The sequence below is a fragment of the Carcharodon carcharias genome, chromosome 3, assembly GCF_017639515.1.
Source record: "Carcharodon carcharias isolate sCarCar2 chromosome 3, sCarCar2.pri, whole genome shotgun sequence".
NCBI classification, from domain to species: Eukaryota; Metazoa; Chordata; class Chondrichthyes; order Lamniformes; family Lamnidae; genus Carcharodon; species Carcharodon carcharias.
Window position 1 is genome coordinate 35989253 of NC_054469.1, and position 27638 is coordinate 36016890.

At 43.4% G+C, this 27638-nt stretch overlaps 1 protein-coding gene across 2 annotated transcripts in view; it reads right to left on the reverse strand.

The window, feature by feature from the left end:
• ncapg2 (non-SMC condensin II complex, subunit G2) overlaps positions 1 to 27638 on the reverse strand; it is a 130050-nt gene that overhangs the window by 33563 nt on the left and 68849 nt on the right. For both annotated transcript variants that reach the window (XM_041183125.1, XM_041183126.1), the window contains exons 19-23: positions 26349 to 26522; positions 24309 to 24425; positions 12063 to 12209; positions 10313 to 10412; positions 1100 to 1290 (exon numbers count right to left, since the gene is read on the reverse strand). In XM_041183125.1, the coding sequence (XP_041039059.1) occupies positions 1100 to 1290; positions 10313 to 10412; positions 12063 to 12209; positions 24309 to 24425; positions 26349 to 26522 (729 nt within the window). The remainder of the gene's footprint in view (positions 1 to 1099; positions 1291 to 10312; positions 10413 to 12062; positions 12210 to 24308; positions 24426 to 26348; positions 26523 to 27638) is intronic.

Genomic DNA, 27638 nt, shown 5'->3' on the forward strand with positions numbered 1-27638 from the left:
GTGTGGTACCCAGAGTTGGACACAATACTCCAGCTTGGGATGAACTAGTGTTTTCCAATAGGTTTAGCATAACTTAGTGCTTTTTTTAATGCTTTGCTCAGTTTATAAAACCCAGAATACCATTTGCCACCTTCAAAGATTTGTGTGCAATCACCCTTGGGTCTCTCTTCTTGCACCCCCTTCAAGATTATACTATTTAGCATGTATTTTCTTTCAACATTCCTCCTACCAAAATGCATCACCTCACATTTTTCTACATTGAATTTCATCTGCTTTTGCCTATTCTAGTAGACTATGTCCGCTTGAAGTTGATTACGATCTTTGATGGGGTGACCTGGTGGAAATCTTTAGGACTGTGAAAAGCTTTGCTGGATGAATAGAGAAGAAGCGTTTCCACTTGTGGGGAAGAGCATAACCAGGCAGCAGTCAATATAAGATAGGCACCAAGAAATCCAATAGGGAATTCAGAAGAAATTTCTTTACCCAAGGAGAGGTATGAATGTGGGACTCACCACCACAGGGAGTGGTTGAAACGAATAGTAGAGATGCATTTAAGGGGAGGTTAGACAAGCATATGAGGGGCAAGGGAATAGAGGATTACTGTGATAAATTTAAATGAGGAAAGCCATGAGGAGGGTCAATTGGAGCATGAATGCTGGCATGGACTGGTTGGGCCCAGTTCTCTGGTTCTGTGCCATATATCCTACGTAATTCCTTACTGTTCACTACACTTCCAAAATTTAATGTATCTGCGAATTTCAAAATTGTGCCCTGTAACCCAAGTCATTAACGTATATCAAAAATAGTAGTGATCCAAGTACTGAACCTTAGGGAACTCCACTGTGTACCTCCCTCCAGTCCGAAAATCAGCCATTCACATCCACCTTCCATTTCCTATACTGTAAACAATTTTGTATCCATATCGCTATTGCCCCATTTAACCCACTAGCTTCAATTTTGCTACCAAGCCCATTTTATGTTACTTTAAAAGTTCGTATCGGCAACATCAACTGCATTACCCAGAATAATATGTAAGGAGCATCAACGTTTCAATATATTTGTTTATATGATCAGTTAAAGGCATATTTTAAAGTAATACCTGCAGGGTTTCTTCCTGGCTCTTCCTTGAACAATGCGCCAGAATTTCCAAAATTTTGTGGAATACTTTCTGGATATTGTCAAGTATTTCATTATTTTTCTCACTGATGCAGTAGATGTTCTGAGATAGGCAATTCACTGTAATCTCTTTCAGAATGGATATCAGTATTGGTAAACTGAAGGTTCCTTTCTCTGAATAATAGACAAGAAGTAAGAAAGGCCAAACAATACACAAATGAGATTTTATAATAGAATTGTAATTCAGCAAAGTATTTCAAGTTATGGTCAGCTGAAGGAAGCGGTGTGGACATCAAAACAGAAAAGGCTATACAAGGTCTTTTTAAGCGACTAAACAAGTTGATTGCATAGAGTACAATGTCTTAGTCAAGTATTTGGTCACAGTTTTGACCTTCAAAGAAACACTAGCAGTTTATTGAAATAATTTGATGTATGAATAGTATATGCAGAATCATATAATATAAAAGAATATCTAATACTTTAGAGATCATGCACCAAATGTGAAAATATGGGTCAAATAATAAAAATAAAGCTAACCAAATAATTTAATGTCAAACATTTAAAAGTGTTGCATTCCTTCTCTTCAGATCCCATTAACAACTTAAGAACATTAAAAATAAGAGCAGGAATAGATCATTTGGCTCGAGACTGCTATGCCATTAAATAACATCAAGGTTGAACCTCGAACTCAACTCTACTTTCCGCTTGATCCCCATATTCCACAATTTCTTTGGAATCCAAAAATCTATTGATCTCAAGCTTGACTATGCTCAACATCTAAACATCCAGTGTCCTTGAGTAGAGAATTCCAAAAATTCACATCCCTCAGTGAAATAAGTTTCTCTTCAATGTCAGTCTGAAATGGCAGTCCTCCTGAGATTATGCCCCCTGGTTTTAGATGCCTCAGCAAGGGGAATCAACCTCTCGGCCTCTACCCTGTCAAGCCCTCAGCTTCAGAACAGTTCTTTAGCTCTGAAGAAGGGTCATATGGACTTGAAACGTTAACTCTGTTTCTCTCTCCACAGATGCTGCCAAACCTGCTGAGTTTTACCAGCTTTTTCTGTTTTTATTCCAGATTTCCAGCATCTGCAGTATTTTGCTTTTAATACAGTGCTCCAGGTTTGGCCTCACCAAAACCCTGTGCAATTGTAGCAAGACTTCCTTATTATTGTACTCCAGCCTTCTTTAAGAGTTTGAATGGAAAGAAATTGGACAGGAATAAGATAGACAGCTGATTCACTATTGGCCACTTTGTATCATCACCTATGACCAATTTCACCCCCATTGGTTTAATTAGGTGTATACAATTTATGCAAGTACTCGTAACACCATTAAACAGAACTGGGGTAGATTATCTGATTTGGAAGTGTGAATTTTCAAAGGGATAGTTATTTTCTCTCATGGCTGGGGATGTTCTATCCACACATACAGGCTGAATTCAGTAATTTACTTTACCATTACGCCACCTTCTCCCAATAATGATAATGTCACTGGACAGATAATCCAGAGACCCAGGCTAATGCTCTAGGGACGCAGGTTCAAATTCTACCACAGCAGAGTGGGACGTAAGTTCAATTAATAAAATCTGGAATTGAAAACTAATCCCAGTAACGGTGAATCTATGAACTGTGAAACTACTGATTGTCGTAAGAGCCCACTTCGTTCACTAATGTACTTTCGGGAAGGAAATCTGTTGTCCTAACCTGATCTGGCCTACGTAGAAACATAGAAAATAGTAGACCATTCGGCCCTTCGAGCCTGCTCTGCCATTCATTATGATCATGGCTAATCATCCAACTCAATAGTCTGCTCCCGCTTTCTCCCCATATCCTTTGATCTCTTTCGCCCCCAAGAGCTTTATCTAACTCCTTCTTGAAAACATACAATGTTTTGGACTCAACTACTTTCTGTGGTAGCGAATTCCACAGGCTCACCACTCTCTGGGTGAAGAAATTTATCTTCATCTCAGTCCTAAATGGTCTACCCTGTATCCTCAGGCTGTGACCCCTGGTTCTGGACTCCCCTACCAACGATAACATCCTTCCTTCATCTACCCTGTTTGGTCCTGTTAGAATTTTATAGGTTTCTACGAGATCCCCCCTCATTCTTCTGAACTCCAGCAAATATAATCCTAACCGACTCAATCTTCCTCATATGTCAGTCCTGCCATCCCAGTTATCAGTCAGGTAAACCTTCACTGCACTCCCTCTATAGCAAGAACATCCTTCCTCAGATAAAGAGACCAAAACTGCACACAATTTTCCAGGTGTGGTCTCACCAAAGCCCTGTATAATTGCAGTAAGGCATACCTGTTCTTGTACTCGAATCCTCTGGCTATGAAGGTCAACCATACCATTTGCATTCTTTACCGCCTGCTGCACCTGCATGCTTACCGTCAGCGGCTAGTGTACGAGGACACCCGGGTCTTGTTGCACATTCCCCTCTCTCAATTTATAGCCATTCAGATAATAATCTACCTTCTTGTTTTTGCTACCAAAGTGGATAACCTTACATTTATCCACATTATATTGCATCTGCCATGCATTTGCCCACTCACTCAGCTTGACCAAGTCACACTGAACCATCTCTGCAACCTCCTCACAGCTCACCTTCCCACACAGCTTTGTGTCATCTGAAATTTGGAGATATTACATTTAGTTCCCTCATCTATATCACTAATATATATTGTGAATAGCTGGGGTCCCAGCACCAATCCCTGCGGTACCTCACTAGTCACTGCTTGCCGTTTGGAAAAAGACCCATTTATTCGTACTCTTTGTTTCCTGTCTGCCAACCAGTTTTCTATCCATCTCAATACACTCTGGCTAATCCCATGCACTTTAATTTTACACGCTAATCTCTTATGTGGAACTTCGTTGAAAGCCTTCTGAAAGTCCAAATAAACCACATCCACTGGCTCCCCCTCATCAACTCTACTGGTTACATCCTTGAAAAATTCCAGTAGATTTGTCAAATCTAGATTGTAGATTTGTAAATCTATGCTGACTCTATCCAATTCTGCCACTGTTTCCAAGTGCTCAGCTATTAAATCTTTTATAATGGACTCTAGAATTTTCCCCACTACCAACATCAGGCTGACTGTTCTATAATTCCCTGTTTTCTCTCAACCTCCCATTTTAAGGTGATTTCTAGGGTGATAGGAAAGAGTAACAAGCCCAGAGAACCATGGATGACCAGAGATATTCAGGTAACGATGAGAAGGAAAAGAGGCTTTTAGCAGGGACAAGGGAAGCAAATCAGCAGAGGCATTAGTGGAGTACAGACAGTGCAAGGTGGAGCTTAAGAAGGCAATTAGGAGAGCAAAGAGGGGATATGAGAAAGCTCTGGCTGGTAAAAGTACGAGGATGAAGGTATCGAACTTGGGGAGAGAGACTGCGAGGTTCTTATGCAAATTGATAGAGTGAGTGACAAGGTATTGGAGGTGTTGGCAGGCTTAAAAGTGGACAAATCTCCCAGGTCCGGATGATTTGTGTCCCAGGCTGCTGAGGGAGTCAAGGGAGGAGATCGCAGGGGCTCTGACCCAAATTTTTAATTCCTTTCTGGACACGGGGGAGGTGCCAGAGGACTGGAGAACAGTTAATCTGGTTCCGCTATTTAAGAAGGGTTGTAGAGATCAGCCAGGGAACTACAGGCCAGTGAGTCTCATGCCAGTGGTAGGGAAACTATTGGAGAAATTTCTGAAGGAGAGAATCTATCTCCACTTGGAGAGGCAAGGTTTGATTATGGATAGGCAGCATGGCTTTGTCAGAGGGAGGGCATGCCTAACAAATTTGATTGAATTTTTTGAGGAGTTGACCAGGTATGTAGATGAGGGTAGTGCAGTTATGTAGTTTATATGGATTTCAGCAAAGCCTTTGACAAGGTACCACGTGGGAGACTTAGAAAGAAGGCAAAGGCACATGGGGTACAGGGTAATTTGATAAGGTGAATTCAAAATTGGCTTAGTTGTAGGAGGCAGAGGCTGATGACAGAAGGATGCTTTAGTGACTGGAAGCCAGTGTCCAGTGGCATACCACAGGGATCTGTGCTGGGTCCCTTATTATTTGTCATTTATATAAATGACATAGAGGGCTATGTGGGGGGTAAGATTAGCAAGTTTGCAGATGACACAAAGATTGGCCGGGTGGTTAACAGTGAGGTTGAGTGTCTTGGGCTACAGGAAGATATAGACGGATGGTCAAATGGGCAGATAAGTGGCAGATGGAATTTAACCCTGAAAAGTGTGAGGTGATACACTTTGGAAGGAGTAATTTGACAAAGAAGTATTCAATGAACTGCATGACACTAGGAAGTTCTGAGGAACAAAGGGACCTTGGCATGTGTGTCCATAGATCTCTGAAGCCAGAGGGGCATATTAGTGGGGTGGTGAAAAATGCATAGGGGACACTTTCCTTTATCAATCGAGGCATAGATTACAAAAGTAGGGAGGTCATGTTGGAGTTGTATAGAATCTTGGGGAGGCCACAGCTGGAGTACTGTGTGCAGTTCTGGCCGCCATATTATAGGAAGGATGTGATTGCACTGGAGGGGGTGCAGAGGAGATTCACAAGGATGTTGCCTGGGATGAAACATTTAAGTTATGAAGAGAGGCTGGATAGACTTGGGTTTTTTTCGTTGGAGCAGAGAAGACTGAGGGGCGACCTGATCAAGGTGTACAAGATTATGAGGGACATGAACAGGGTGGATAGGGAGCAGCTGTTCCCCTTGTCAGTCACAAGGGGGCATAAATTCAAGGTGAGGGGCAGGAGGCTTAGGGGGGATGCGAGGAAAAACTTTTTTTTACCCAGAGGGTGGTGATGGTCTGGAATGCACTGCCTGGGAGCGTGGTGGAGGCAGGTTGCCTCACATTCTTTAAAAAGTACCTGGATGAGCACTTGGCACGTCATAGCATTCAAAGCTGTGGGCAAGTGCTGGTAAATGGGATTAGGTAGGTAGGTCAGGTGTTTCTCACTTGTCGGTGCAGACTCGATGGGTCAAAGGGCCTCTTCTGTACTGTGATTCTGTGGTTTAAATAGTATGGTTATACTAGCTATTCTCCAATCTGTAGGAACTGTTCCAGAGTCTATTGAATCTCGGAAGATGACCACCAATGCATCCACTATTTCTAGGGCCACTTCCTTAAGTACTCTGGGATGCAGATTATCAGGCTCTGAGGATTTATCAGCCTTCAATCCCATCAATTTCTCCAACACTATTTCCCTACTAATATTGATTTCTTTCAGTTCCTCCCCCTCACTAAACCATGTTCCCCAACATTTCTGGTATGTTATTTGTGTCCTCCTTTGTGAAGACAACCAAAGTATGTATTTAGTTGGTCAGCCATTTCTTTGTTCCCCATTATAAATTCCCCTGTTTCTGACTGTAAGGGACCTACATTTGTCTTCACCAATCTTTTTCTCTTCACATACCTGTAGAAACTTTTACAATCAGTTTTTATGTTCCCCGCAAGCTTACTCTCATATTCTATTTTCCCTTTCTTAATCAATCCCTTGGTCCTCCTTTGCTGAATTCTAAACTGCTCCCAATCCTCAGGTCTGTTGTTTTTTCTGGCCAATTTGTATGCTTCTTCCTTGGATCTAATATTATCTCTAATTTTTCTTGTAAGCCATGGTTTAGCCACCTTTCCTGTTTTGCTTTTGTGCCAGACAGGAATAAACAATTGTTTAGGTTCACCTATGCGCTCTTTAAATGTTTGTCATTGCCTATCCACCGTCATCCCTTTAAGTAATGTTTCCCAATCCATCATAGCCAACTCGCACCTCATACCTTCGTAGTTTCCTTTATTAAGATTCAGGACCCTTGTCTCAGAATCAACTACGTCACTCTCCATCTTGATGAAGAATTCGATCATATTATGGTCGCTCATCCCCAAAGGGCCTCGCACAACCACATTGCCAATTATTCCTTTCTCATTACACAATACCCAGTCTAGGATGCCCAGTTCTCTAGTTGGTTCCTCAACATATTGGTCCAGAAAACCATCCCGTATACACTCAAGGAATTCCTCCCTTACAGTATTGTTACTAATTTGATTTGCCCATTCTATATGCAGATTAAAGTCACCCATAATTACAGGTTTTCCTTTATTGCATGCGTCTCTAATTTCCCGTTTAATACCATTTCCAACATCACCACTACATTTTGGGGGTCTATATACAACTCCCACTAATGTTTTTTGCCCCTTAGTATTTCTCAGATCTACCCATAGATTCCACATTGTCGGAGCTAATATCCTTCCTCATTATTGCGTTAATTTCCTCTTTAAGCAGCAATGCAACTCCATTGCCTTTCCCTTTTTGTCTGTTCTTCATAAATACTGAATGCCCCTGGATGTTCAGTTCCCAACCCTGGTCACCCTGCAGCCATGTCTCCATAACCCCGACTATATCATACCCGTTTACATCTATTTGCACGGTTAATTCAACCACTTTATTGCGAATGCTCCTTGCGTTAAAGCACAAAGCCTTAAGGCTTGTCTTTTTAACATTATTTGGCCCTGTTTGATTCTTGCCCTTGATTTATCTACCTATCACTTTTCTTATTCCCCTTTCCGTCTTTTGTTCTTGTCTTTGATTCCCCCTCCTCTGACTTCTTGCATAGGTTCCCACACCCCTGCCATTTTAGTTTAAACCACCCCCCAACCACTAGCCAATATTCCCCCTAGGACATCAGTCCCGCTCCTGCCCAGTTGTAACACGTCCAGTTTGTACTGGTCCCACCTCCCCAGAACCGGTCCCAATGTCCCAAAAATCTGAAACCCTCGCCCTCACACCATCTCTTCAGCCATGTATCCTGCTATTTCTGCTCTGACTAGCACGCAGCACTGGTAGTAACTCTGAGATCACTACCTTTGAGGTCCACTTTTCAGCTTACTTCCTAACTCTCTATATTCTGCTTTGAGGACCTCATCCCTTTTTTTACCTATGTCGTTTGCACCAATGTGTACCACAACCACTGGCTGTTCACCCTCCCCCTTCAGAATGTCCTGTAGCCACTCTGAGACATCCTTGACCCTAGCACCAGGGACACAACATACCATCCTGGAGTCTCGTTTGCGGCCACAGAAACGCCCATCTATTCCTCTTACAATTGAATCCCCTATTAAAACTATTGCATTCCCACACATTTCACTCCTCCCATGTGCAGCAGAGCCAACCGTGGTGCAACAAATTTGGCTGTTGCTGCTTTCCCGAGAAGCCATTCCCCCCAATAGTATCCAAAGCGGTATACCTGCTTTGCTGGGGAATAGACACAGGAGATTCCTGCACTGCCTGCCTTGTCCTCTTGCTCTGCCCACTTCCTTCCTGTCTGTGGACTCTTAGCCTGCGGTGTGACCACCTCCCCATACGCGCTATCCACGATACTCTCCACCTCAGAGAGGCTCCAGTGTCTCCAGCCACCGCTCCAGTTCAGAAACCCGGGCTTCCAGGAGCTGCAGCTGGAGGCACTTCCTGCACACATGCTGGCCCCTGGCACTGGAAATGTTCTCGGCTGGGGTGACTCTAGGCCCATAACAATGTGGTTGACTCTTAACTGCTCGCTGAAACGGTCTACCAAGCTACTCGGTTCAAGGGCAATTAGAGATTGGCAACAAATACAGGTCTTCTTAGTGATGCCCACATTCCACAGCAGAATGAAGAGAAAAAATGCTAACTCCAGGGAAATCTGTCTTTTTCATAATTACAAACTCAGGGTATCTGGGGAAAGGTGATCAGTAGTAGACCCTACAAACTGGGCAGGATAAATAGCCAATTTCAACTGAGCAATGGTCTTGAAAATCTGAATTCTTGTGGTGGATATTCACAAACCATTAAATCATCTCCTGCCAAGTAGGGAATTCCAAATTTTCTCCCCTCCTCTACTGAAAGCAGGAACTTGTTCTGAGACATGGTTCCACTGGGCACCAGTGTTCCTGCACTATTTTTCCTAGTCAACAATTCTTCATCCTTGAAATTTGAACTAGAGCAGTGAGCATCAGTACAGTATAATGGAGATATTAAAAAAAACTACATTCAGAAAAGGAAGAGCACTTTTACTGTAAATAAGAGTAGTTTTGCCCACTGATATGAATTTTGAAGAAGCACTGGGCCAACAGAGGCACAGGGGGGATTTAGTATTTGCATTTGGATCCAGCAACAAACAGAAGGAGCAGGCTTCAGATTTGGGAGCACAAATGCCAGGCCAAACAAAATTAGGAAGAGGAAGTAGACTAGGGTCAAATATCCTCAGGAACAGGCTTTAGATTAAATCATTTTAAATACTGGGGCCAGGACGAGGGGTGTAGCAGGGATGGAGTAAGGACCAACAAGTCTAGACAAATTTGGGGTATGACTCAGTTAACTGGCAAGTGGATAGATGAGATGGGATCGTATTCTCACCTGTTAGAAATCCTTAAATTGCAAGATATCATGTTATACATCGAGAGTGGGATCTTTTTACTCTAAAAAAGCATAAACTTTGGGAAGATTTGATTGAGATGCTTAAAAATAGTGAGGGGGGTCAGACATTATCAATGTGGATAGAATATCTGAATTAGATCGATTAGGAAGAAGCAGGGTATGTGCATCTAATTTACATAATCATATAACCAGGTAAGAGGTTTACCTTTCTTTGCTGGTCATCAACATTTGGTTTAAGTTGCCAATTCATGCAATAAATGTGGATTTACTGCAATGCACTGCAAGTATTCGAAAGGGAGCTGGACAAGTTCCTGGCTGAGGCAGATATCATCATGCAGAAAAAGTAGATGGGATATTAGTGGCATGCTTCAAGATTGCCACATCCTCCTCCAACTTGTTTTGATTTCATTCATGAATCAGAGAGATATCCTTGGATCTCCTTTCCCCTGAATTTTCGATGCTATTTTTTGTTAGTTTTTGTTTGCCACTCAGATTACATGGCTGCTGGTGGGTGGAAGAGCATTGGCAGTCATGATACTTAATTGTGACAAGACTATATGTAACAGACTTGATGAGCAGCTGTTCTTTTCCTGTCTGTCATTTGTATGTTCTTTTCTAATTGTAAGATTTAGGCACATTTCTAGGTGTTTAAGTAGCCAGGTATTACCTCAAGAATGAGACTCAGTCACACCAAACTTAACAAAACAGTGACAAATTAAGTTTGACAAAAGGAAACTGTGTAAAACACACAAGACTTTTAACAGATGATAGGTTACCTGAGTGCAGCACAGCAAGAGCAAAGCCAAGCAACTGAGCCTGGAATTCTGTATCAGACGCACCAACCATAACGATATCCTTACAGACTGTGAGGTATACCTACTCAAAAGAAAGCTACAGTTGGTATCCTTAAGTTGTACTCCAATTTGTAAAATACCAAGAAATAATAAAATTCACATCTGTAGATGCATTGGACAGCAGGTTTAAATGAAGGTACATATTTTTTCTTCAGAAACCAAGGTGTAGAGTCGTGACCCATAATCCAGAATTCCAATGAGATTGAGAAGTAAAAAAAGAATGCCAGACACTTCTACAGCAAGGTGATGATATGGATAGCTGATCCTATCCAATGAGGGATGAATGGGGAAAGTTAGCAACTAAGACTTTTTAAGTAGAATCACAACATGTTAATTTTAACACTGCCTTCTGCCAAAATAAAATGGCTGCCAATATCCAATTGTGCATGTGCACTGGTCCATGCATGCGCAGAAATCCAATGACATCACACCCACCAGGCCAGGCCAGCAGGACAATGTAACAGCGATCCAGAGCTGACATATATTTCAGAGAATTTAATCCCCCGCATGGATACAAAACCCCCTTCTCTTGCCTGGGAAAACTCTTCCCAGAGGTCTTGATTGTGTGTTGGGCAGGGAAGGCCCTGGTAAAGGATGCAGCTGAGGTGCAGTGATATTAATGTTGCAGCTGCAGGGAAGAGCATGGTTGGGGGGGGAGGGGGCATATTGAAGTTGGGTCAGTGATGGGGGGGTTCACAGGTCTGCTTTATAGCCATCAAGATAAATCTATTTTATAATTTTCTGGGCTGCTTTGTGAAACAAGATTCTTAAAATCTACAACAATGGACTGTGTTAGTGTCACATGCAATTACATTATTATAGATCAACATTCCTGTAACAGTTAATATTACTTTAAATGCCCAATTTATTATTTCCCTTCCTACTTTAATACAACTAGTTTCATTCTTGCAGGAGTTAAAACTCAAAAGATGATCAAAGAAATCCACGCTTCCAGGTTTCCTGACCATAAACCCACCCTATGCTCCTAAACATCACCCAGAGTAAAACACCAGAACTGCACATGCATGGTGCTGGCAACAAACGTAGCTTAATTTTAAACAAGAATAGTCCTAGGAGCAAACCATCTGCTAATTCATTAAGTATTTTCAGAAGTTCAAATCAATTCTGATGCCTGGCACATAGCAGCAAGGGTAGTACTTCAAGCAAAAAAAAAATGGAAGCAATGTGACTGAAGACAATAAAACATTCAAAAAGAACTAAAGATTGTCAGAAAATGGATGATCACATCCAAAAGTCTCTTAAGGGTGAAGTATAACAAATAGAGAGAAGCCTATTAATAAGGAGCAACATGACTTAAATAACTGGTTAAACTCTCAATGATATGAGCTGCCCAAATCCAAATATGTTTAAAATCTTTCCAGGATTGCATGAGGTCAGCATTCCTCTTTTAAAAGAATCAGCTTTTTAACTGTTCTGAAGAGTAGGACAAAAATGTAGTACTGGCATTTGAACCTTTGACTCCTCTTCAGTGATACTTACTTTGGCACTTCAAGTGTCACAATATACTCTGAGATTCAATTTTCTACCACATTGAAAAACAGGATATTATTTGTCATTTTTTAAAAATACTGTACCATACGAAATTAGATTTTACAAATTTTGTAAATATGACTGGTGCACATATTTGAAGACCCTTTATCTTGTTACTTACTTCAACCACTTGTCTTGCAACATCACACTGATGCTCTGACACCTCCATTGCCTTTCCAGGAATGTGCAGAAACTGCAACACTTCTTCATCTATCCAGCCTGCACTACTTTCAAGAACCAAAAGATAAGTTCTACCATCCACACTGAACTGGAAATAGTAATCAGAAAAGAAAGTGATGTTTATTGCTCAGTGATCTGCTATAAGGGAGTTAATAGTTGGAAACAAAACATATAAAAACAGACAAGAAATATACAATTTAATTAGGTTTTAAAAATTACAATTTGCAAAACGTTTTTCTTTAAAATGCAAAAAGAAGTGGATGAGCTTGAACATTCAGGGCATAATTTTCACAGGAGCAGCTGGTCCTTGATTGTCTTTTACATGGTGGAAAATCTTTGTGGTACCATTCAAATAAAAAAACTCAATGACTTGGTAAGGAATATTATGCACTGTAACAGTAAATTTACCAAAAGCTGTGTGCATTCTGGCCTTTGGAGCGGCGCAAGTTTAACATTCGGTTTGTTATTATTGTTAATTCACTCCATAATGCTAAAACAAAATCATAACTTCTTTTAATTCATTCATGGGATGTGGGCTTCGCTGGCTTGGCCAGCATTTATTGCCTATCCCTAGTTACCCTTGAGAAGGTGGTGGTGAGCTGCCTTCTTAAACCGCTGCAGTCCATGTGGTGTTGGTACAACCACAGTGCTGTGAGGGAGGGAGGTTTCAAGGTATTTGACCCAGCGACAGTGAAGGAACGACGAGATATTTCCAAGTGGTGAGTGATTTGGAGGGGAACTTCCAGGTGGTGGTGTTACCATCTATATCCTGTCCTTGTCCTTCTAGACGGTAGTGGTTATGGGTTTAGAAGGTGTTGACTAAAGAGCCTTGGTGAATGCCTGCAGTGCATCTTGTAGATGGTACACACTGCTGCCACAGTGCACCAGTGATGGAGGGAGTGAATGTTTGTGGATGTGGTGCCAATCAAGCAGGCTGCTTTGCCTTTGTCAAGCATCTTGAGTGTTGTGGGAGCTGTACTCATCCAGGCAAGTGGGGAGTATTCCATCACACTCCTGACTTGTGCCTTGTAGATGGTGGACTGATTTTGGGGAGTCAGGAGGTGAGTTACTCATCAAAGGAGTCCGAGACTCTGACCTGCTCTTGTAGGTCATTTATATGGCTAGTCCAGTTCAGTTTCTGGTCATTGGTAACCCCCCAGGATGTTGATAGTGGGGGATTCAGTGATGTTAATGCCATTGAACAGAATCTCTCTTGTTGAAGACAATCATCGCCTGGCACTTGTGCGGAGCAAATGTTACTTGCCACTTGTCAGCCCATGCCTGGATGTTGTCCAGGTCTTGCTGCATTTGGACATGGACTACTTCAGTCTCTGAAGAGTCGCGAATGGTGCTGAACGTTGTGCAATCATCAGCAAACATCCCCACTTCTGACCTTATGGTGGAAGGAGGTCATTGATAAGCAGCTGAAGATGGCTGGGCCAAGGACGCTACCCTGAGGAACTTCTGCAGTGATGTCCTGGAGCTGAGATGACTGACCTCCAACAACCACAACCATCTTCCTTTGCGCTAGGTAGTTTTCCCCGATTCCCATTGTCTCCAGTTTTGCTAGGGCTCCTTGATGCCACACCTGGTCAAATGCGGCCTTGTTGTCAAGGGCACTCACTCTCACCTCACCTCACCTCGGGAATTCAGCTCATTTGCCCATGTTTGAACCAAGGCTGTAATGATTTCAGGAGTTGAGTGGCCCTGGAGCAACCCAAACTGAGCGTCAGTGAGCAGGTTATTGCTGAGCAAGTGCCACTTGATAGCACTGCTGATTACCCCTTCCACTGCTTTCCTGGTGATGGAGAGTAAAGTGATGGGGCAGTAATCGGCCAGATTGAATTTATCCTGCTTTTTGTGTACAGACATAACTGGGCAACTTGCCACCTGGTCAGGTAGATGCCAGTACTGCAGCTGGCCTCTTATCCCATGAGGTACTCATTATTGCAGTTTCTGCTAACTATAACTTAAAGAACAGCTAAAAAAGTGCTTTAAAAATTAAGACTGCACACCTGGAGCTAAATAACCAAAAAATATACGTTAAAATCTAGTAAGTAACACTAATATTTTGTAGAAGTAATTCAAGACTGAAAAGAAGAGCTAAAGAGGAGTGATAAGATTAATTTCTACTTGGGCTTCAGCCTCATTTCCAGCAGTAACAGTAAAATATTTGTAGCACTTGTGTCAACATGGAGGTCCATCTTTTCAATTTTGGTAGTGTGTGTTTTGCTGCTACTGATGGACACAAAAATCAGGTCACAGCTAGCAATGTGCATATGCCAATTTTTATCCACAGGAAAATGAAACTCATACTAGCGAGAAACCTCATGTTGAAGGGAGGGCTTTTCTGCTCTCACCAACGACGAGTGGGAAGGGAAAATATCGTAGGAGTGCAAAAGTCAGTTTAACATCAGCGTGGAAACAGGATGCGATCTTGCGCTCCAGACTTCAATGGCAGCATGTGTTTCCCACTGCACCCTGTTGAGAACACCATTTGAATACATTAAAATTTCATGCATGCTCATTATGAAAGCAGCTCGCCGGAATCACACCCCCAATCTGGATTAAAAGGCCACATCGGTGTCTAATTAGAACAGCATGATTCACAATTGGATATCAGGGACATGCATCTGGAAACCAGCACTTCACTCATGACTTTGAGGTACGTTCGCCTACCTTACATAATGCTGCACTTGCGGCTCCTGCGAGCGTGGTAGGGGCAGGTGGAGGAAGAAAGAGGAAAATGTCCTCATGGCCAGAATGGGAAAAAAGAGACTAGGTGAGAAGCCCATTAATGAGCGGGGGCCAGAATGGGAAGAGGGTCTAGTGAGCTTCAGTTTAGATTGCTGAGCTTGCAAAGACCATCCTTGTCCCAGTCCAGGGAGGGAGAGGGCATGCCAGTCCACTGTCAGTCATACCCAGCATAGTTCATACAGGCTGTGGTTGTCAACTCACGCATGTCGGTCTAGAGAGGTTTTGGGCATAATACTGGGCTGCAGATGGCACAGTCACAACCAGAGGAGGCATCTCCAGCCTATATATCAGGAACAGATCGTGTAGGGGCTGGCACTCGGTCTCATGGCAGGGGCAGGGGGTGAGGCGCGGTCCCCATATGTCACTGTGCAATAGGCCTCAAGAGAGGGAGGGTAAGGTCAACATGGGACACAGGCACATCCATCTCAAACGATTCAGAGGCTAATATAGGGATATCCACTACAATAATAATGGAATCAAAGATTATAGGGGAGGACTGAGAATTTTTGGAAAGAAGGATACCTGCACATTATGCACCTCCAGGACAATGGGAGGGATTTCCACAATCACACAAGGAGAGTCGAAGCTGGCCTGGTAGCAAAAAATCAGGACCACCATCTTGCAAACTGAAACAATGGCGTAGTGGAACATGAAACTATGAAAAAAATGTTGCTCTGCAGAGGACTCTTGGGGCTTCTGGGAGGAATGAATCGCTGCACTGTTGGCAGAAAAGACAATGACTGAACAATGGGACACCTTCAAAGAAACAGTATTGCAGGCAACATCAAAGCATATTCCCTTGAAGGGGAAAGGTAGGACAAATAAATGTAGAGTGCACTGGATGATGAGAGAGATAGAGGTGAAGATTAAAAGGAAGAAGTGCGCGTACCACAGATGTCAGGTAGAAAATACAATGGAGAATCAGGCTGAATATCGAAGGGCTAGAGGGGAAGTGAAAAAACTCATAAGAAAAATCAAGGAATCAAGGACAGAGCATGAAAAGAGACTGGCAGCTAACATAAAAAGGAATCCCAAGGTCTTCTATAAGCTTATAAATAATAAAAGTGTGGTAAAAGAAAGAGTAGGGCCAATTAGGGATTTAAAAAAAGGACTTGCACATAGAGGCAGGAGAAATAGCGGAGGTATTAAACAAGTACTTTGCAACCATCTTTACAGAGGAAGAAAGCTGGCCGAGGTGAGAGAGGAGATAACTGGCTCACTGGAAAAATTTACAACTGAGAAGGAGGTGGTGTTAAAATAGATAAGGTGCCAGGGCCAGATGAGATGCATCCAAGCATATGGAGGGAAGTAAGAGTGGAAATTGCAAGGCACTAGTGATAATCTTCTAGTGTTCCTTAGACACAAGGGTGGTGCCAGAGGGCTGGAGGATTGCAAATGTTACACACTTGTTCAAAAAGGGGTGCAACGATAACGCTGACAACTACAGACCAGACAGTCCAGAAGGTTGATAAGGGCAATGCTGTTGATGTGGTGTTATTGCATTTTCAAAACACATTTGATACAGTGACACACAACAGACTTGAGTAAAATTCTAGCTCATGGAATAAAAGGGAAAGTAGGTACTTGGATAAGAAATTGGCTGAGTGACAGGAAACAGAGTAGCGATAAATGGTTGCTTTTCACACTGGAGAAAGGTTTGTCGTGGAGTTACCCAGGGGTCAGTGAAAGGACCCTTGTTCTTCCTGATATATATTAATGACCTAGACTGTGGTGTTCAGGGCATGGTTTCAAAATTTGCAAATGATACGAAGATTGGAAAGATTGTCAACAATGATGAAGATAGTCTTGAATTTCAAAAGCTCACAGACATGTTGGCGGTTTGGGCTGACAAGTGGCAGATGAATTTCAATGCACAGAAGTGTGAAGTGATTCATTTTGGCAGAAAGGATATGGAAAGACAGTAGGGGCCTCAGTGTATATGTACATAAGTCATTGAAGATGGCAGGACATGTTGAGAGAGCAGTTAATAAAGCATAAAGTATCTTAGGCTTTATGAATAGGGGCATTGAGTACAAGCGTAAGGAGGTCATGTTGAACTTGTATAAGACACTAGTGAGGCCTCAACTGGAGTACTGCGTCCAATCCTGGGTGCCATACTTGTGGAAAGATGTGAAGGCATTGGAGAGAGTACAGAGGAAATTCACAAGAATGATTCCAGGGATAAAGAACTGTAGCAATGAGGGTAGATTGGGGATGTTGGAACTGCTTTCCTTGGAGGAAAGGCGGCTGAGAGGAGACTTGATCGAGCTATTCAAGATCCTGAGGGATATAGACAGGGTAAATAGTGACAAACTGTTCCCACTCAAGACAGCATCAAGAACTCAAGGGCATGGATTGATGAGGAAAAAATTTTTCACACAGAGGGTGGTTGGAGGCTGGAGCAAACTTCCTGAACAGATGGTGGAGGCAGGTTTGATTGAGGTATTCAAAAGGGAATTGGATTGCTATCTGAAAAGAGAGAATGTGCAAGGTTAATCAATGGTTTGGATGAGGGAATCAAATGTAATATTTCCAAGTTTGCTGACGACACGAAACTTGGTGAGAATGGGAGCAATGAGAAGGATGTTAAGAGGCTTCAAGGCGATTTAGACAGGTTGAACAAGCGGGCAAATACATGGCAGATGCAGTATAACGTGGATAAGTGTGAAGTTATCCACTTTGGTAGGAAGAAACAGAATGGCACAGTGTTATTTAAATGGTGATAGATTGGGAAATGTTGAGATACAAAAGGACCTGGGTGTCCTTGTACAATCACTGAAAGCAAGCATGCAGGTGCAGTGAGCAGTTAAAAAGACAAATGGTATTTTGACCTCCATTGCGAGAGGGCTTGAGTACAGGAGCAAGGATGTCTTACTGCAGCTGTACAGGGCCTTGGCAAGACCACACCTGGAGTACTGTGTGCAGTTTTGGTTTCCCTACCTAAGAATGGATATACTTGCCATAGAGGGAGTGCAGCAAGTGTTCACCAGACTGATTTGTAGAATGGCAGAATTGTCGTATGAGTAGAGATTGGGCTGACTGGAGTTTAGAAGAATGAGAGGAGATCTCATTGAAACATATAAAATTCTGACAGGGATGGACAGACTGGATGCAGGAAGGACATTTCCTCTGGTTGGGGGCAGGTCTAGAACAAGGGGTCACAGTCTCAGGGTACAGGGTAGACCACTTAGGACTGAGATGAGGAGAAGTTTCTTCACTCAGAGGATGGTGAACCTATGGAATTCTCTACCACAGAAGGCTGTGGAGGCCGTCACTGAATATATTTAAGAAGGAAATAGATTTCTGGACTCTAAAGGCGTCAAAGGGTATGGGGGGAGCACAGGAGTACAGCATTGAGATAGAGGATCAGCCATGATGATAGTGAATTGCAGAGCAGGCTGAATGACCTACTCCTGCTCCTATTTCCTATGTTTCCATGTTGTGGGGATAAAGCTGGGGAGTGGGAATAGGTAGAATGCTCTTTGAGTGAGCCATGGCAAGCTTGATGGGTCACATGGCCTCTTTCTGCACTGTAAGGATTCTGTGAAGTGGACATCTCGACAAACTGTATATGCCTTTCGGAAACAGCACCTCTGTACCTTGCAGCTGACAGGGTCAGAGATGGGAACCTCCAGCATCCCCTAAACTAATGTCACTGCCTCACTGGATATTTGCCTTAATTTGTATTCCAAAGGTGCACCAAATGAGGATTCCAGTGCCCAGGATTAATACAGGATATCCAAGCACCTGCCCAAAGCAATTTCATAGTAGTCGGTCTTTGAAAAGGTGGCGTGGTGGGGGCTGGTGTTGTGAGGGCACTTCACATATTGGGACCCTGAAAACTATCATTGCACTACTGAGGGATTTTATAGCAATGATGGGCCTCACCTGAAAACAACCCCTTGAAACCACATTCACTCACTCATCAGCTAAAGGAAGACAACCTTTGGAGGCTAATGATCACTTGTGTTTTTGCTCAATGTTCCTGCAGAGGAGAACATGAGGAAGATGGATGGATGGTGCATTTAACATTGCCTTCATCACTGCATGCAAGCAGGAGGAAAGACAGGGAAGAATGCTACATCAGTGGCAGGCTCACCAAAGGGAGCAACTTCACCATTAAGAGCAAGGCACAGGAGGGCCCCTTCCAGGCCCAGAGGACGAGGCTCACAGATCCACTGAGCATGGGCAGCTTTCAAGATGCAGGGTGTACAGAAAACACATGGCATTTTTCCAGATAAGCAAGAACTAGCACTAGTTCAACAGATAGAGGAAGGACAGATGGTCCTAGCTTAGTTAGGAGGGAAGGTCTCTGCCTGGTTGAAAAGTGGGATGTACCTGATGCCAGAGATGTATGTGATTAGTAAAGCATAAATATGCTGAACACTTGTAATTTAGCAGAGTGCTATCTCAAGCTGCCTTGAGATGGTTCTCTTCTTGCAATTGCTCGAATAAATGATCGTGACTTGTACCTGAGCCTCCGGTGGTCCGTTTGTCAAAGATACCACAACAGGGCTGAGGGCAATGACGTCGAGGAAGCAGAGGCTGCAGGGGAAGAGGCCATAGCACAGAACAAACGAGGCAGGTGTACACATGAGGTGCTAATAGCCACCAGATTCAGGAGGATGAGGAGGAATCTTGTCGGACCTGTGGCCTTCATGCTCGATGCATGTTACCACCTGCATTGCTACCCTTCTCGTTTCAACCATCCACTTCAATCTAAGAATGAGTAGTTACGCATTAGGCTCACCCGGACCTCATCCTTTGGCCACTGATGAAGCCTAAGGAGCATGTTGCCTTGCTGAAATGTGGTTCTAACTGCAGGAGGTCACCTCGCCATCACTTCAGGTGGTGCAGCCTCTTCAATCATCTCTCCAGCTTCCCAGTCGCTACTGCAGTCTACAAGAGGCAGAAGCTGGACTGAAATCCTCAGTGAACGGTATGCCTTCAGTCTGACCAGGTGCTTCAAGATGATCAGTCTCTAGCTATGGGACAACACTTTGTGTGCAACTTCGATGATAATACTGCTAGGCAACATTTGTGCCAAGCCAGCATAGGATGTTCTCCAATTGTTAATACATGTTCATACTACTCAGTCTTCAGCGCCCCTTCAATCCTCATAGCATAGACATCCAGCACTCCCAGTGAGGGATGCGGACTTGCAGTTAGCCTGACCTTTCAATGGACATGGGACACCTTTTGAGGGCCATCTTCAGACACTTTACTTCTACACAGGAATATGCCTTCTCTTCGACACAATCATTCTCTCCTAATGGACAGCCCTGCCCCTTGTAATCCCGACAATGCAGACACATCATGGAGCCCTCAAGGTTAATAAAGACTACACATCAGCTGCACACCATTCTCGATCCTAGCGCATTTCCAGCCTGAACATTGCCATCCCACCCAGCTAACATATGCGCATCAAGTTCATACTCAATGGTTTAATTGTCCGCAAAACAATTACCATCTAAAATCAGAATTGCTGAGCTTGCGTAGGGTTTAGGCAAGGGGACTCTAAGCATATGTATGGCCTAGCGCTCCAACCTGACATTTCCACCATAGCCTTGATGTATAATACAGAGAACTCCAAGGTCGCTAACGATCAACGCTGTATCATTGAGCACCAGGACAAAAATATGTCAGCGAGGGTCAGAGCTCAGGAACATTGAAGTGAGAAGATGCGCACTAATTATGGAGAGCTATGCATACGAACATACGGATTAGTGCAGGAATAGGCCACTTAGCCCCTCGCGCTTGCTCCGCCATTCAATAAGATCATGGCTGATCTGAATGTAACCCCAACACCACATTCCTACCTACCCCTAGTAACCTCTCACTCATCAAGAATCTATCTATCTAGCTCTGCCTTAAAATATTCAGAGGCTATGCTTCCACTGCCCTTCAAGGAAGAGAGCTCCAAAGACTCACAACCCCCGGAGAAAAGAAATTCTCCTCACCTCTGCCTTAAATGAGCGACCCCTTATTTTTAAACAGTGACCCCAAGTTCTAGATTCCCCCTCAAGAGAAAACATCCTCTCCACATCCAACGTATCAATATCCTGGAGAATCTCAAAAGGTTTCAATTAACTTGCCTCTTATTCTTCTAAATTCCAGTGAATACAAGCCTAACCTACCCAGCCTTTCCTCATAAGACAGCCCGACCGTTCCTGATATAAGTCTAGTAAACCTCTGAACTGCTTCTAAAGCATTTATATCTTTCTTTAAATAAAGTGACCAGTACTGTACACAGTACTCCAGATGTGGTCTCACCAATGCCCTGTACAACTGAAGCATAACCTCCCTACTTTTGTAATTGATTCCCCTCACAATAAATGATAACATTCTATTAACTTTCCTAATTACCTGCTGCACCTGCATATTAACCTTTTGTGATTCATGTGCTAGGACACCCAGATCCCTCTGAATCTCAGAGCTCTGACATCTCTCACCATTTAGATAATGAGCTTTTCTTTTATTCTTCTGGCCAAAATGAACAATTTCACATTTGCAGCTTCACAGTCAGAGAGCCGACAACGCTGAAGGCAGACAAGAGCTCAGCATGGGCTGATATACTGAACACCCTTACAGCTGACAGAGTACACGGAGTTCACCGAAAGATGACCTGTCTCCATGCACATCTACATCTATCCTTCGACACTACACCATTACCTTTCCACAATGCAGAAGTGGTAGGGGACTACATGAGCCTCGATCCAACAAAGCCAAGAATGAACATCACTTGAACCTACAAAGCATGTCTAAGAGAAGCCTTGCACAAGCACACTGAGGCTGATACTTCACTGATGTCGGAAATGAGCGGAGAACAGACATACACAGTTATGAGATGCCTGCACAAATCGACCAGAGGCACAAGATGTGACATCTGTGATAGGTGGGGAAAGGGAATAAGGTGTGACACGGATTGACTGCAATACAGCTCAGCAAACAGAGGGGCATACACAAGAGATGTGGAATGGGTGCAATTCTATTTACATTGTTGGAAGTTAGGTATATTTGGTGAACACTCGTGTAACCTGTGTGCTCCCAATATTTCTTGATCTTCTTTACCCTACCGTTAAGTCTTAGTGCATCCCAAACATCCACGGTGGAGGTGGAGGCTGCCTGCTGTTCGCTATGCCCTGTTGTCCAAGCTGAATTTGGCAGGTATCCTCTGGAGGGCCAAGAGCTGGAGGGCCCCAGCCTGCTTTGGGTTTCCTGGTGCGGGGCAGGTACACCTTGCTCGGCCCTCGGCAGAAAGGATTGGGATTGGCTGGAGTCACTTGGGCGGATGGCCCAGAGGGACCAGCTTCTGGTCCTTGACCTGATGGGTGCCTGAAGGCCGCTGGCTGAATCCTTGAGAAAGGGCACCTGGAATGAGATCAAGATGCTCTGGCCACCTCTCACACAGCTACTGCTGGATGCCAGCAATGCCTACAGCCAAGGAGTGCAACTCCTGGCGCAGTGCAGGACCTAAGTCCTGGACAAAGATCGTCATTATGGCCACTGTCCTACCAGTGCTGACCTAGGTACACTGGCATGTCAATGCAATGACCTCAGGTTGAATGCAGACAGACTCCTCCAGCGTACAATGCAAGCTGTGGAATGCATCTGACAACCCTGCCTGATATTCCCGTGTCTGCCATTGCAACTCCAACATCTGAATTAGGGCAGATTCCACAGGCTTGTCATCTGACTAAGACTCAACAGAATCCTTGCCTCAAGCAGTCCTCAGAATGTCAGAGATCAGGATGTGCCTGCCTCCACCTGCTATGGAATAGAATCTGTAGTGTGCTCACCAGATTGTGATGTCAAGCCTGCTCTAGATCTAGGTCCCACTGACATGTGTCTCTCTGCACTGATGGAGGGCATGGCGAGTGCTGTGACAGCTCTTCTAGTGTGTCTTCAGGTGCCTTTGGCACTGGATACGAGCGGTTGGTTCCCGGTGTCCCTTGGGTGTTTGACTGTTGTGCCTATGAAACAGTAGATATACTTAGTGCATGGCTGCAGTCTCCAAAACATAATAATTCACTCTCAGTCTCGCTGTCTGAAGGATCACCTGGTACTGGGTCTTCAATTGGGTCTGCATCACCTACCACACTGTTGCTACAGGAATGGTCCCGGTCCTCTCCAGCCAGCTCAACAGCACACCTAAGCAGTGTGGCCTGCGACCTCTCCCTTTTATCATGGGTGAGCTGGTCCAACATAAAGACAGATGCAGAGGGTGTGAACTGAACGTATGCCAAGGCAGGTGATAAGGATGCCTGCCTTGTTTGGGTGGTGAGTGGAGCTATGCATGTGATGAGGATGCGAGCTGCACAGGATGTGAGCCAGGTGGAGATGTCAAGGCGTGTATGGGAGAGTCACTGATGTCCCTTGTGCTGGTAGTGTGTGAGATCCCTGTGGAGTGTCAGCCTGCAAATGTCTGAGAGGTTTGAGAGAGTGTGAGTTGAGAGTAATGAGAAGGTTGACTTACCTTGGCAGAACGGATGAGATCCTGCATCCTTTTTCTGCATTGGATGGCTGATCTCTCCCAAGCCAGTGATGAGATTGGTGGACCTCCTTCGGCCATCACGGGGGCAGAGCATGTCACAATGGTTCTCACCAACGTCCAGAAGGTGACGCAGCAATACCTAGCTAAACTTGGGAAACTGCAGTCTTCTTCTCTGTGGGGGCCATCGCTCGTTTGGTGCAGTCCTGGGCAGCAGACAGTGAGAAGACTGTGCAGGTGTGGTTTAAATATGACGCCCAAAGCACTGATCTGCTGAGGCAGGGTGGGAGAATCACAGCCTGCCCGCAATACGAGTTTTCTGCTGATGTATATTTAATGAGGCAAGATGCATACAATCGGGTGCAAAAAATCACTATTGCAGATGGCGGGAAAAACGTCACTTTGCCTGCCCGTCACCACACTTAGTCCATGGAGGGGAAAATCCTGCCCAATGTTTTTTTTTCATATTCAAATCACCACTGTTGCCATCTCTCCCTTCTGTTAGGACAACCTGTGCTATGAACTCCTACATAAACCTCACTTCTGCCGCTAAATGCTATCAGTTAAGTGCTCGATATCACCAAGGAGCAAAGACCCTGAAGGTGAATGCAAGCAAGTTCAAGAGCCAGCTAAGGCTAGAAATCTAATTTGAGCACACTGATCAGGCCATTTGTTCAGCTGGTTTTAGTCAGTAGATCAGGCCCTTTATTCAGCTGGTTTTAATCACTAGACTGACAGGCATCTTCAACTCTGAACTCCCAAAATCTAGAATGACCTGCAAACGAAAATGTTACCTAAGTAGTTATGTTACAACTGCGCAACTCATTGGTCAGATCTCACTCAGAACATCTACAAGGGAAAAATACATTTCTTTCAGGATTTAATGCAAATAATTTACTTCAAAATTAATTCTTATTTTAAATAATGCAGTTTACATACCTTGTTCTGAAGATGAATAGTCAGTCGACAATGTAAGTTGAAAGCCTTCAGAGCTGTGTTCACACTTATATCATGAAGCATTATTTCTGAAGTGCTCAAGAAGGAAGTTAGAAGTTCCTACAAGACAGATCAACTAAGTTTTTCAATTAAGTGGTTCCTACTTATAGTATACAATTGAGAAGTTAAAGGAATTTATTATAAAGAATCCTAGTTTTATTAAACAAATTTGTAATTATATTACTGCACGTCAAAATTTGGAAACAAGTGTGATAATTATATAGCACCTATATTCCTCAGATCAGTATCAGTGAAGCACAGCTGGAAAACTTACAGTACTTTGCCCTATACTGCATGGAGGTCAGCAACCAAGGGGTTCTGCATACAAGTGCTATGGTGCATTTGTAGAGTTCCATCTAATTTCTGGCCCATACCAGCTAACATTCTGGTCTTTCCTGCAATTTAACTCAGTGCTTAAATTTTGCCTCAGATTTCTGCCCCCGTCACAGCACTGAAACAGTTATAAATATCATCTTTCTTCTCATCTTCTCTGCAGACTTTGATACTTCCGCCCATACTAGCCTCCTCCAATGCCTTTCTTCCAATATCCCATTCAATGGGATTACTGTCACTTGGTTCCCTTAAGTAACTAATCATAGCCAGAACACCTCCAGCAATGGCTTCTCTTCCTACCCCACCACCAAATGGTCAGTCCTTGGCCTCCTTCTCTTAATGGTCTGCACTCAGCCCTTTGGCAAAATCATCTGCAGGTATGGGATCAGATTCCACATGTACACTAATGAAACAGAGCGGTACCTACCCACCACCTCTCTCAACCTCTAAACTAACTGTATAGTCCAATGTCTAGTTGTGGAAAAGTCAAAAGTTCTCTGAGAAGTCTGAAACTATCGCCTTCAGTCACTACCACAAGTTCTGCCCTGTGCCATCTATTCCATACGTTTTTCTGACCATTGCCTCAACTTGAACTAGACTGTTCATAATCTTGCCATCCTATTCGACCCCAAGCTGAGCTTTAGACCCCATGTCTGCTCCATCTAAAAACAGTCTACTTCCATCTCTGTAGTATTACCTGGCACCGCCCTACTCAGCCCACCTGTTACTCAAACTCTGCTTTCATTATGTGTACACACAGCTACTTAACTGCTCTCCTGGCCTACCTCCTATCCTCCTCATTCTGTAAGCTTCATCCGAATCTCTACTGCTGTTATTCTATTCCATATCATCCTGCTCAACTATCATACCAGTTCTTGCTAATCTACATTGGCTCCTGAAACTCCAACATCTCTAATTTAAAATTCTTATCCTTTGTATAAATCCCTATATTGCCTCACCCCCTCCCTAACTCTGAAACCTCCACCAGCTCTACAATGCCTCTCAGCCTACCTCTCATTTCTGGCCCTTTGTGCAACCCCCAACTCTCATCATACTATTGACAGCCGTGCCATCAGCCATCCAGGCCCCAACATTGTGGAACTCTGTCTCTAACCATTCACCACCCTCAACCTTTAAGGCCTTCCCAAACCCTTCTCTTCGACCCAATGTTTGGTCACTCCTCCCCCTCCTACACCCCCCCCCATATCCTTTTTTTCACTTGTCTATTTTTGTCTACTGTGTGAAATGCCTTGGAAATTTTCATGCATGTTAAAGGTGCTATATAAGTGCAAGTGTTATTGTTCTTTTGCTCAACAAAGTGACTAATGTTGAAGTGGAGTCAAGAACATTTCCTTTCTCTTAAGGATGAAAATATTGTAAAGTTACTTTTCAGGTCTAGTGGTCCAGAAATATACATATACAAGCTCATATTTCTTTGCAAATAAACCAAAATATATATGGTCAGCTGTTGACAAATGCTGGAGTTAAATCAGTTTCATACATCAGATTTATCTGACACTAAATGGTAAGATGTACTATAAATTACAAGACCACAGATAACATAATTATTCTGCTCCTACAGTGTTCCTACATAGGATGCCAAATAGTTCAGCATTAAACAACCAGCCAGCAAAACACTATTTTTATTACCTTGATTACTCCTAAGGCCTTCAGAAGTTGGTTCAGCCTTTTCTGTGGCGAATTTAATAAACACTCTCGACTCATGACGTTGGTCAGTATGTACTCTAAAAAATTTAATGCCAGCTCCAATTTAGGTGGCACTATTTCCTGGATTCGTACTGTACGCTGTGAGACCTTCTCGTTCTGAAAGAAAGTGGACAGAAAAGATATGTTTTCAGCAAGCACTTCTGAATGATCTAACAATAATTCATTTCAGTTTTGAGGACCACAACTTTGTAACTTTTTCATTCTACAAATGGCAGTGGTGCTCCCTTGTCACTTCTTAAAAATTATGATATTTATACCATTAATTACAATAAAACTCTACCTGCCACTGAAAAAATCTTTTTGTATCTAATTTGAGGTTAGGGCCTCAATCTATGTCAATGACTTGGACAAAGGGACCAAACGTATGGTACTAAGTTTGCTGATGAGACAAAGATAAGTAGAAAAGTAAGTTGTCAAGAGGAGATAAAGAGTCTACAAAAGGATTTAGGTAAGTTAAGTTTGGAAGATGGAGTATAATGTGGGAAAATATGAACTTGTCCACTTTGGCAAGTAGAATAAAAAGGCAGGATATAACTTGAATGGACAGAGACTACAGAACTCTACGGTACAGAGGGATCTGGTGTCCTGGTACATGAATCACAAGAAGTTAGTATGCAGGTACAGTAAGTGATCAGGATGGCAAATGGAATGTTGGTACTTATTGCAAGAGGAATGAAATATAAAAGTAGCAAAGTGCTGCAGCAGCTGTATAGCTTAGTGAGACCGCATCTGGGGTGCTGTGTACAGTTTTGGTCTCCTTACATAAGAAAGGATTTATTTGCATGAGAAGCAGTTCAGAGAAGATTCAATCGACTGATTCCTCGGATGAACAGGTTATCTTATGAGGAAAGATTGCACAGGTTGGGCCTGTATCAACTGGAGTATAGAAGAATGAGAAGTGGGCCAGAATTTTTAGGCAGGCACGTATCCAATCTGAACAGGCTCAAAATCAAGTGAGTTGACATCGGGTGAGCACCCTGACGTCATTGCACAACTCAATGATATTTTGTTCGGTGGACGCGTGCAAAATCAGAAGAGCACAAACCGACAATTAAGCAGGCAATTAAGCTCATTAACGGCCCAATTGTAAGGGATTTATCGTGGCCCGTCCAACCTTGCAGTTGGTGGATGGGCAAATCGGCCAGGCAGGCTTTACATTTTTGATGAAGCCTCATGAGTCTGGGGAGAGGGTCCTGCAGTCAGCATCGCTGT